The sequence below is a fragment of the Microplitis mediator genome, chromosome 2 (genome assembly GCF_029852145.1).
Source record: "Microplitis mediator isolate UGA2020A chromosome 2, iyMicMedi2.1, whole genome shotgun sequence".
NCBI lineage: Eukaryota > Metazoa > Arthropoda > Insecta > Hymenoptera > Braconidae > Microplitis > Microplitis mediator.
The window spans coordinates 8,503,157-8,515,988 of record NC_079970.1 but is presented as its reverse complement, the minus strand read 5'-3'; the positions used below and the strand labels follow the sequence as shown (position 1 = coordinate 8,515,988).

The window sequence follows — 12,832 nt, the reverse complement described above, 5'->3', positions numbered from 1 at the left end:
ACTTAAAAGACTTGACACAAGTGACGACAAAAAGTAAATTACATATAGCAAAATAAGTAAATGGTAAAGTAAGTCATCTAAACGATTTTTTAACTGACATGTCTTTTTTAAGACAGGAAAAACAAGACAAATTTTCTATGTCTCGTAGGACCAATATCCGCATGTTTTATTTATTTTTATAAAAAAAAAAACGCCTTATCCTTTTAAAAGACATCTTTAAGATTTCTTAAAGTTGTCTGTGTGTTACTTGGGAAAAGGAAACTTAGTTCGAAAGTTATCATCAGTACAAAAGTTTCTAAAATACAAATTTTAAATAATATACTAACAGCTGATAATTGAGAATTCCAAAAGGGCATTCAAGTTTTCACACAAAATGGCCCTGATAGCCACATTTTGAAGATAATTGCTCAGCAAGTTCTGCAGTGAAACATTTTCGGCTAACTTAACGACAAGTTTCTGGTAAGCCTCGGCTGGATAGTAGTCGCGTGCAATTTGGTGCAAATCAACTGCCGTCATCGAATGTAATTTGACAGAAAAACTTGCCATCAATTTGAAGTGAAACTTTTAATCAACTTGATGTCATTGTCTGACTGTAACACTTGTAATCAAATTGAACTGAACGTACAGGCTATTTACTGTCAACTTAAAGGTAACTGTTTGCTCTCCAACATTTTCCTTTAAATTGGCTTTAGAATACGGCAGTAGCTTGTAGTTAACTTACGGTTAGGGTGGCTATCAGGGTAAAGAAATATAAATTTTCAGTTGTAGATAATATCTTACTGAGCTTTTTAGCTTTTTAAGATAAAAAAAATAAGTAGAATCCTGTTTCATCGACTTGTCGATTCTGCTTTATCAACAACAGTAGTTACAACCAAAAAGAGTCAGACACACTGGTGCTTTTTATTTTATTGACGAGTATATTTTAGTCGTCAGATATTTTTGTCTGTCATATGATTTATTTCCACATTTAATTATCTTGTTAAAAATAATTGGAAAATTTTAATTAAACATAATTATAAAAAATACCTGGGATTGAACAGCATAGTAATTTCGTTGAGGTTTTCTCCAGCAATTGAGTACATGAGGAGGTGGACTGTGACAATGATGATGACCTTGATTGGTATTATAGCATGATTTATTACTTGAAGCAGGTGGTTCAGGCCAACGATCAAGTGTACTCCAGTATTTTCCTAATCGTTTAACCGAATAATACCGATAAACGACAATAGTAACAGCGACAACCAAAGCTAATCCAGTGCCAGCTGCTGCACCCAAAACAGCCGCCGAAACCATTTTTAATTATTTACTTCTCCGTAAAAGACAAAAAAAATTTAGTTGTCCTTTTTAATCAAAGTTACTGGTTTCTTCTGAAATCATTAAATTACAGAAAATTGTAATTATTAATTAAATTATTGAAATTATTGTTGTATGAGATTATTCAGTTATAAAAAGATATAAATTTTTAAATTAGTATTAATTTATTCCATTGAAAATAAAATATTAAGTTATCTTCAGTTTTTAATAAATTGCAAGTATGAAGTTTTTTATATGATTTTAAAAGCTATAGCTAGTAATAGAATTCATAAGTGTTTGCTTGTATTTCATTCTGCTCGAGATTATTTTTATGAAAAAAGTATGTATACACAAGTATTTATGAAAACTGTTCTGCTGACGCTGTAATAAATTGTTATATTTCTTTACATTTAAAATGACATCATTTTTCAAGGATATATATTTAAATTATCTTATATAATGACGTCAAATAAAATTGCTGAGCTTATGTATTTTTATTTTTCTAAAATTTATAAAAAGTGCATTCCTTGTAATTAAATTCCACAATAACATGTATTTTTTAGAGAATTTGATGACTAATTTTGTTAAATTGACTACATTGTTGATAAGGGATTTAGTTTCGAAATATTTGTACTTTGTAAACATATAGTGGTGTTTGTCAATCATTTACGTCAGAATTTATTATTTTGTCATTTGATAAGAGATAAAGGATAGACCTTGCGTCACGAATATTGTTAATATTATATATTGTTCTGAAGTAATTAATCAGGACAACAGATACAATATTTAGCTTAAATAGTTAATCGAAGTTATTTAGGCAATTGAAACGAACGATTCAATTTACAGAAAATTGGAATTCTATTTAACTTTATTGTGGTGATAATAAATTAATTTATTACCTTGAACTTTATGAATGTCAATAAAATTATTTACCCATTATGGAAAAAGATAATCTTCGTGTTACAACTGAGACAATATATGACAGTAGTTGAAGGCCTGTCTTTTTATTTTTCAAAGATCGATTAATTAAGATATTTGATACAAAAAATTCGTCTATTATAGAAATAATTTTTTCCATGATATTTTTTACATGATTTGACGGTCTTTGATTGTGATTGTAATTGTAATGGTCAAGTGTTTATTCAGGGTATAATTTGATGAAATTACCCGACTAAAGTCTGATGGGTTTTGAAAATTAATGGATATAGCCGTTTTCAAGTTATTTAAAAAATAAATTTTTGACTAGAATTAAATACAGATATTTTTGAGCGTAGAATTTGTTAAAAAAATAAGTTACTAAAATCGGACCGTAAATAATTATTTTTCTTTTATCGATACGTTTCCATCAGAAAAGTATTGAATAAAGAAATTAATGAGTACAAAGTGAATATAATTGTGTACACGCAATTGAATACAACTATTAGTGGTTGTTTATTGATTATTGACATCATGTATTATTCTTTTCATTGAAGCATCTTGAATACTACTATTGCTCAGTTTAATGGTCACAGTTTATATATATATATATATATATATATATTGATGTACACCATTTTATATCAATTCTTGTCAATAAATCAATGATCGTAAAAAAGCTCGGAGTATATATCTTCGTTAAAGGGATATATTTAGTCATAGAGACGAAGAGAAATGTATTTAAGGTTTTTTTTTTCTATTTTTTTAACGAAACTATTTATCACTTTAATTAAATCATTCCAATATGAATCCATTATAGACACACTAAAAAAATTTTGAATTGTTAGAGCCTTGTGCAAGACTTACTAAAGGACTTTATGTCATGTTTTACTCTAAAGCATTGTGGAAAAATATATCAGATACTTTACTTATCGTGAGTTTATGAAGACAGTAGAATAACAAAGAATTATAGTGTGGCTTACGCAGATTTGCTGAAAACCATATGCATGAATTGTTATTAAAATTTTTACACATGCAAGCTTCTCAAAAGGAATTTGTACTAAGTAATTTTATCAATTAACCAGCCTCTAATAAGATATCCGTAATGTTTTTGCATGTGAATTCATGTGCAAGTGACGTGGACATCTTGAAGTCAAATTTTGCAATTTTGCATTAATTTACTAAAAGTTTTATATTCATATAAAGAAGGAGAGACGTAGAAGTTTTCCGAGAGACATTTCCATAAGATTTATTTAAAACTGCTGCAGAATTGTCTTTCGTATGTTAGAATTCGTAAGTCCTCGACAAGACTTGCGATAGATATTTTTATTTAGATACTGATGCAAATTTTCTACTTAATTAAAAATTATTTAAGAATAGAAATCGCAGGAGAACGGGTGCAGCACTGCGTTTTTTTTTTTTTTTAAAAACGAAACTGAAGTTTATTTTCAAGGTTCATCTTATAGAATTTGATAAATGAGTTGCTATTTTGAAAAGTTATAAGTGAATGAAGCTATGAGAGTAGAATTATTCGATATTTTTAAAAATTCAAATCCTACAACCCACAAAATTTGTAAAAAATTCAATGATATAAAAAATTTTATAACAAGATTGAAGCCTGGTTAATAAGTTGTAATTTATTTTGTGCAAAATTGACTTCAGTGTCTTTGTTTAGAAGTTATGAAAGAAAGAAGCTTTGGAAGCAGGATATTTTGTATTTTGCACACCTCAAGCGCGAAAGCGCTGAGGGTACTCTATTGTCGCTCGATTTTTTTGGTTACTTCACTCACTTTCAATCACTTCTACACGTTTTGAAGTGTATTAAAATAGGTTAATACTTATATCATCATATAGAGAAATTATTAAGGAATAATTATAATACAACATAAAGTTGATAACTGATTATGTTATTTTTAAAATTAATAATTTAGTTGAGGGGAGTCTTGATGTTAATTAAGTTAACTGATTTTTTGTGATCACGATAACTCCCGAATATAAAACGGCTCACGGACTTAATTTTTTTTTTATTAGCATTAGTTTGGTGACTACAAGAACCCTTTCGTTAATCACTATCCAACTCTTCGATTTAATAGTAATTAATTAGAAATTATAACTTAAAAACTTGTCATTCATAAAAACTAACTCCTATTTTTCTGACTGTTATCATTTATGCACTTGTTTTCTTTTTTCTCCACCCACTACTAGCAGCAGTACTAGCGTAACAGTAGGAATAAAAAGAGTGACATCTACGACAAAAACGCGGGATATTTAAAAAAAATTAAAAAACAAATATTAACCTTCCGTTACTCGCGCTATGAGCGTGACGCCGCCTTTTTGACTAAAATTGCATTAAAAATTACTGTATGGGTATTTGTGACTTTATACTCAAACAATTCTCTTTTTGAAATCTATATTTTTGTTAAATATGATTATAAATGATAATAAAATATATATTTTAAATATAAAAAAAGTATATTTATGTATTACAAGAATGTGAAAAAGCGGCACAGTACTCATTATGCGAGTTAAATCGTCGATTCAATTTTTGTGACCACGTTGCCAATCTTACTGTTGTTACTGTAAGAAATAATTCATTATAGCATTATAATTTGGCAACGTCGCATTTCCTTTAGCATGGGCGGCACAGAGCTTGCCCCGCGATGAAAATCGTCAGGCGAGTGGACGCGAGTAACGAAAGATTAAACTGAAAATAAGAAAAAAAAAAATCGTAAAATTAACAATTCAAAATTTAAATAAAAATTCATAATAAAAAAAAACTAATGTTACGAAATAAAAATAAAATAAAAGTAATGATTAAAAATAAATTGAGTGATTGAGGTGTGCACTTTTGGATTTTCCAATTTTTTTTTAAATTTTAAATAACCAGAATTTCTAAACTTATTAACTGATTTAGCTAACTTTTGAATTTAATCAAATTTATCATTAAAAAAATACACGAAAAAAAATTATCGTGACCAGCACGATACAGTATTTTGACTGTCACGACCTTTGAAAAGATGGATTAGATCTCCATAGATCTAATTTGTTCTATTTTTAAATTATTCGTAAAATTATAACAATTACATTCTTACAATTCTGGTCACGTTCAATCTAAAGGGAGCTATCTCGCGAAGAAAAAATATCAAGCATTACGTGGCAGTGGAAATTATGAGAGGAAAATTTTCGCGCATGTGTTCTTTATTGATGTAATACAATCAAGAAAGAAAAATTTTCCGTGCGAAAATGACTGTTAGTAATTTCCAATCACTCAATATACCCGAGGCAGATCTAATGTTAATGGCATATCGCATGAAGAAATCTAGTAAGAAATAAATTTTCTCTGGGTTTTGCTCCATTTACTATGCAATGATCTGAGAAATCACATCTCTTTTGAACTGTAATGAGTAGACTGAAAATCGTTGAAAAAATTTTATTTTTTTATCGATCAGCACGTTGAGAAATTAAAAAAATTAGTATTCTTTAAAATTCTTTTAAAGTTTTACAGTTATAATCTAATTATAAAAGTAAAAATTAAAAATAACTTTAATGACGAATGAAGATAGAAATCTAATGAACAACACCATTATCATTTTTATTATTGTTTTATCTTTATTTCGTATTGTATAAAAATAAACATGATTAAGTATTATAATTGTATTCCATAGTTCTAAAATTTTTTATTTTTACTATTGGGTATAACGGAAATAAAGTTGATCAAAAGTTAAAACAATACAATATACAGATTTCTACGAAATCTACTAAAAAGTAGATAAATTTAATTTATTTCAATTAAATAAATTGACTTTTTTTTGTCTTTTAGTTAGCTGAACTAATTATTAAATTTACAAAACTCCTTATAATTATTTACAGTGGCAATTTCATGAACTAAAGATATATCTACAAACTTTTTGCTTATTCTGTAAAAAATTTTTGTTTTTATTTTTACATTATGTTATTTTAGCCACTTTACTAAATCAAGGCAGATTTGTAAACTTTTTAATGTTTTCAAATAAAGTTCAGAAGTATAATTTTTTTTTTTTTTTTTTTACGATACTTATCACCTTGACTTACTATTAGTTTTTCGTCGCTTTAAACAAAAAATTTAGCAGGACAAATTACAAATGATGGATCTGTTGTAATTTAAATTACAGTCATGACAGCTAAACTTCATTTTGGTAACAAGTTACAACAGCGTATAAAGTGTCAAAGTTATGAAGTAACTCTCGAATGAAGTTAAGGATCCCTTGGCTATAATAGAACAAATAAAGTTAGTTGTCATCTCAAATTGGTTTAATTATGGTTAACTAACAAGGGCTGATTTTAAAATTATTATCTGGTCAATTATATGCAATAGCTCTAAAAATTCTGTGATATTTATGGACATGTATATTTTTGAGCTCTATGCGTTCAGAAATACTTATTAGAGTGATACAAAATACAAAAAAAAAAAAAAATGTGATAAGAAATCATTATTCGTTCATTAATTTCGAAATTTAATAATTTAAATCCGAATTTCGGTAAAAATTATTTTGACTGAAAGAATTTTCACTATCCAACATTGTTAAAACGAGTTAAAGGGACCGTTACTTTTGAAGATAATGAAAAAATCGATTTTTATTATTTTCTTCTATATGATTATAGAAAATTATATTTCTTCATATCTCAATCGAAAGTACGGATCTTTCGCATCAATTTCGAGACCAAAAGTTTAAGATTTGTGCATTGGCAGAACTGCACGCACGCCATCTGTAACAGTGAGAGCAAAAATTTTTTCCATGCGCACCGATATGTGAAGCTGCAGCGATTGCCCCGACTGCCGCCAGTCACTAGTCACTAACTGTGCTTACCCTGCTACACTATAAAAAGAGCGGTGTTAAAATTAGACTCATTTTGGCTCCGCCCGGTGTTAAAATGAAATTACACCGGTGTAGGAGGCGTAATTCGGCGGTGTTAAACCGGTGTGAAAGCGGGGTAAACTGCGTCCGCTCAGAGTTTTAACTTTGAGAAGCTTATAAGGGCAAAAAATATCTTGACACACACATGTACGCAAACACACAGGCGCTTTCGCGCACGCGCACACACATATGTACACATTCTCAAAGTAAAATGTTTTAACACCGGAAAATTTCATGTAACACCGGTAAAGAATATTTACACCGGCGGCGGCGTTCTTTTCACACCGCTTTCGGTGTTGAAATTTAACACCGCCAATTTCAGGACCTACACCGCTTGGATTTACCCCGTTGAATTTTTACAGTATTTAAAGAAAAATAGTATACACCACACCGACAGAAGTTTGAAAGCCCTGAACCGCCCGTCATGATACCCGAGGAAATGATGCGCGTCATAATGCAGTAAAAGTGTTAAATATGAACTAATTTTAAAATCATCATAAAATCTAAACTATTTGTGAGGTAGTAAATCAATGATGTTTAAAACACGTAGAAGTAAATTATATAATCTCTTGGACGCCAGCGTTACAATCATTATTTGAACACCGGAAACAAAAAAGGTCTTTGAAACTCGATCAATACGTGACTGCGATTTCGGCTGATTGAAAGGGAAGCGATCCTCTTCAACTGATTTCAATTATTCTTCTAGTAATCAGAGAAGTTAATAAAAGTCTTATTTTGCTAAAAACAGTCTAGGAGTTAAAACATCAGAATTTATTTAGATCTTTTGTAACCAACTATCGTTATGAATCAAAATTTTTCAATTTGTTATCAAAACTGTTTACGCATAAAATTAATCGATACTTTTAATTAAATCTACTATCTTAAGCTGAAGCAGTGACTATTCACTGTTTCATAGCTATAAGTATACCAAGAAGTATACATAACTGTGTAATAGTGTATACATGGAAAGAAAATTATGGCAGCGGTTCCCATAATTCTATAAAATTTTTTCATATACCAACATAGGAATTAGAACCATAAATTATGGGAGCAGTTCTTATAATTATAGGAATTGTTCCTATAATTTATGGGATTTGTTCCTATAATATTATGTGAATCATTCCCATAATATATAGGAATGAACCCTATATTTTATAGGAATCATTCCCAGAAATTATAGGAACCATTCCCATAACATTATAAGAATGGTTCCTAAAATAGTATGGGAACTATTCCCATAATATTATAGGAATGGTTTCCATAATGCTATTGGAATAGTTCCTATACGATTATGGGAATCATTTCCATAATGTTATGGGACTAGTTCCCATACTATTATAGGAACCATTCCTATAATATTATGGGAATGGTTCCCATGCTATCATGAAAAAATTAATTTAAAGAAAAGTGTGGTTATCACTTTTACAATACGCAGAAATGTTATCAAGTATACATACAAAAATTCAAATATTGAAAAAAAATTCGGATTTGGCAAAAACATTAAAATTTTTTTTTTTTTACAAATTTAGCGTCGAAGAAGCTTCATTTGGATCTCTCCATATCATGAGGGAAATTACGACACTATTTTGCAAAAAAAAAATTTTGATGATATTATGGCAGTGGTTCCCATAACATTATGGGAATAGTTTCTATAATAATACAGGAACGATTCCCATACCATTATGGGAATGGTTCCCATAATGATATTAGAACAGTTCCCATAATATTATGGGAATGTTTCCCATATTGGTATAGGATCTATTCCCATATATTATGGGAACCATCCCGATAATAGTATGGATACAATTCCTATACCATTATGGGAACAAGTCCCATAATGCATAGCAAAACTTCCCATAATTTTCTTTCCGTGTATACACAATTTTTCAGTGATTTTCACTGTTTCAGATTTAGAGAATAATAACTAGGAAAGTTCTAGAAATGAATAATGAAAAATATTACTTTTTACATTTATTTTTAAAAACAAATATTACTTAAAGTTAATAATTACCAGTTTTAATAATTAATTTGATATTTATATTAAATTGTTACTGTTATAAATATTTTTTTAATACTATGAAAACTTATATTTATCCATCCGGCAATAAGGTCATTTATAATTGCCATTTTGCTTCAACAAATTACGCCTACTAGCGAGGTATTAAGAATCTCACTACCTCGTGAATCTCATTTATTTTTGTAATATTTATTCTTTTCTTTCTATACTCTTATTTTTAACAACGGCTTCTAGATATTTTTAACGTCGTAGCTATAAAAGTATATCGCAGTTTATTATTTATATATACTCGTGCAAAAAGTAAAATAATAAAATTTTTTAATAATGAAAGTATAATTATAATATTATTTTTGAAAGTAAATTAATTGGCGTATGAACAGCATTGTTCTTTGTTAAAATACAAAATCTGGAATAAAATTACACAGGAGGGTGTGTATACATGTATATGAGTATTAAAGCTGGATTTATTCCTATGAATGTCGCTTCAATGAGTCTCTGTACACTGAATGTTCGAGTTTTGCATGTATAATTAGGATTAGTATTATCGCTTGCATGTTCTATGGTGCATCATTATTGTATTATCTGGTAAATAATCTAGCTGTACATTGTAAAATTTACATATATATGTTAGGGTCTAATTACATTTCTTTATATAATAAAAAGGTTAATGCATAATAAAAATTTTTATTGACGTTTTGAAACAATATGTTTTTGTTCACAGTTTGAATCATATGTAATTGGACATTGTGAAATTTCAAACTCAGAAGTTTAGTTTGGCTTTGAATATTTTCGCATTCATTAAACAGAATCCAACAGAAGATGAAAAAAAAAAACTTTGATATAAACTCGAGATATTAATTCAATTTAAGTTTGTTGGTAGTAAATCGTACACAATGAAAAAGGTAACGTATTGGTTGAGGGAGAGCTTATTATCAACTAGTCAAATTTAATACTTAAATTTAGCTTTTATATATAAATCGTGTGGAAGTTTCAAATATGAAAAACAAAACTTTTTGAAAAAAATAAAAAAAATGATAATGAGTACATAAATTCTAATTTTTCTATATGGAGAGCTGACTATTCTGTAGCCATATCTAGAGATCATATTTGTATGCATCTTATTTTAATTTGATATTTATAGTTATATAGCCAGTGAATAATTCTGCTTATTTGCCTTCTATGCATTTACAGAAAAAATAATCGCTTGCAGCTACAGGAAATAATTTGTAGCAATTATCGAATAAAAATTATTAGTTGATACTGTTTTTTTCGCGAGCTGTTACTAATTATTTTCTGTAACAGCAAGCAAACAATCTGTAGCAGTTAATGATTTTTAATTGCTAGGTGCTACAAATTATTTTCTGTAGCAGTAAAGGATTATTGTTTACGTGTTATAAAAATATCCGAATTCTAATAGTGGCCGTTTACTGACCAGTGCACTATTATCAATGAAATTTCAATGCAGATTTCTACGATTTCCACCAACGTGACATAACTCACTTATAAAGTCACTCTTCTGAAACTATTATTGAATACCTTTCTTACATGTAATCTACCATTATCATTAGGATCGACAAAGTTTTGAAAGCAAATTTCATACTGTCATACACTAACATATTTAAATATTTTTGATTAATTTTCCATATGTAATATTAATTAATAGTTCTCATTAAATATTTTTACAGGTTTGATAAATCTGAATAATCACACTGATAGAAGTATTTATTTGAGCCAAATAAGATTTATTAATAGTTAATAAATGATTTATTTAAAAGCTTAACCCAATAAAAATTTAGTCATCGGGGCGCACAGGGAGAACGACTGACCATCTAGACGTACAATTGCTTCAGATAATTACTTAAGTCGCATTTGACTTTACTTGTGGAACCAAGCGATATTTCTATCGGTCGCATTGTTGAATACCAGGCACATAGCCGGTACTCTTGATAACAACACTGAGAGAAAGAGTATTAAGAGGGGAGGCCATTAAGAAAAAAAAAATTTTCATTTTTGTGAGCAAAATAGGGTACCTTCTAACAAAGGTAAAAAGAAAAGAAAATTTGCTGGACATTAAATAAATTCGATTAAATTAAATTTTCTTGTAAGTAATTTACATAAAGAAAAATTACATTTCACATAATTATTAGATGCAAGGGAAAATTAAAAATTTTTTAATGGTTTTTATCATAAAACAAAAGTCATTAATATTTTTTGCCTGACACTTCCGATTTTTGAAAAAGTTTAACAAAAAAAATCGGTCTATCGGTTAACCCTGCGGGCCAGCCCCAAAACTTCCCGCTGTTTTCGAGCTCGTTGAGCTCGAAAACATTATTGTGGATACATTTTCGAGCTCTTCGAGCTCGAAAATACTTTTGTATGCCATTGTTTTCTGAAAAAAACATTTTTTAGCACTTCTATCTCCCACGATATCTCGCGAACGAATTAACTGATTTTGATGGTTGAGGCGGCAATCGACGCGTTTTATTAAGTTCTAGAGCTGATTAGATTTTAAAATCGAATGATTCAATTTTTCTGTAGATATCTGGAAAAAAACGTTTTTCACTATTTTTTTAATCAACGATATCTCGTAAACGAATTGACCGATTAAGACGGTTGAGGTGGCAATCGACGTGTTTTATTGAGGTCTTGAGCTGATAAAATTTTGGGAATGATTGGTTTTGTCGTTTCGACGATATTTGCAAAAAACCGTTTCCTACTGTTTCTTTCGTCGACGATATCTTTTGAACGCACACACACACACACACACATACAGACATCGCTCTGAAAATGTCAGAAGAGCATCCTAGCACCTTCAAATGTCGACATATGATAAAAACCCGGTTTTTGAAAATCGGGGTGAAACCAATAACTTCCCGAATTTTTTGAAAATCGTCGATTTTCTCAGCGGGAAGTTAAAAATTCAAAACAATGGTCAATTACGTTTACAAAAGTGATTTTGGAAGGTTTAAAAAACATTTAATAAATAGAATTTTTTTTTTTTTATCAAATTTTGGGGGTATCCTATTTTGCCTCTCTTTTCCCTATATCTTAGAACGTATGAAAAATACATGTATGAAAATATAAAAAAAATATATTTCAAACATATAATTTTATTATATTATTTTTTTCTTATGTTGGTGGTTAAATTAAAAATATATTTTTCATACTTTCATAATTATATTTTTTGATATTATTGAAAAATATTGTTAATATAATTTTTATATATTTTCAAACATGTATTTCTTATACACCTTAAAATATACTTTAAAAATATTTAAATTACATTTAAAATATATAAAAAAATCGGCCAAAAGTTAGCTATTAAAAATTTATTTTCTATACATATTTTATATACACTTATCCAAAAAATTAAAGGAACAAGAAAATTTTATAAATTTTTTAGTGATTTTTGGAAGGCTGTATTTTCGTGAAAAATGATCGTATCGAAAAAATAAAAAAAGCAAATTGAAGCTTGAAATCTCTAGTTTGAAGATCTTTCAGCAAAATATTTTTTTGAGCCACGGGTTTTGCGGAATCAGAAGAAAAAGATCGAGACAAAATTTTTCTAAATTTTTTGGTTTCGTTTCTTAGGTCTACGGGGCCGGGAAAAATTTTTTAAAAAAAAAGAATTCATGGCTTGTTTAGGAAATTTATTCAGCTACAATTTGCTTTTTTTTGTTTCTCTGTACGACAATTTGCTGCTGAGATATCA

At 28.7% G+C, this 12,832-nt stretch overlaps 1 protein-coding gene across 5 annotated transcripts in view; it reads right to left on the bottom strand.

Annotated features, from left to right (window-relative positions):
* The window catches only part of LOC130663408 (synaptotagmin-5), a 55,894-nt gene that overhangs the window by 31,951 nt on the left and 11,111 nt on the right, over nucleotides 1–12,832 (bottom strand). For 2 of the 5 annotated variants that reach the window (XM_057462608.1, XM_057462612.1), the window contains exons 1-2: nucleotides 2,227–3,044; nucleotides 1,027–1,367 (exon numbers count right to left, since the gene is read on the bottom strand). In XM_057462608.1, coding sequence (XP_057318591.1) covers nucleotides 1,027–1,293 — 267 coding nt within the window. In that variant the 5' untranslated portion in view covers nucleotides 1,294–1,367; nucleotides 2,227–3,044. Of the gene's footprint in view, nucleotides 1–1,026; nucleotides 1,368–2,192; nucleotides 3,045–3,998; nucleotides 4,380–12,832 lie in introns of those variants that run through there. The other 3 variants (XM_057462611.1, XM_057462609.1, XM_057462610.1) reach the window with 3 other exon arrangements.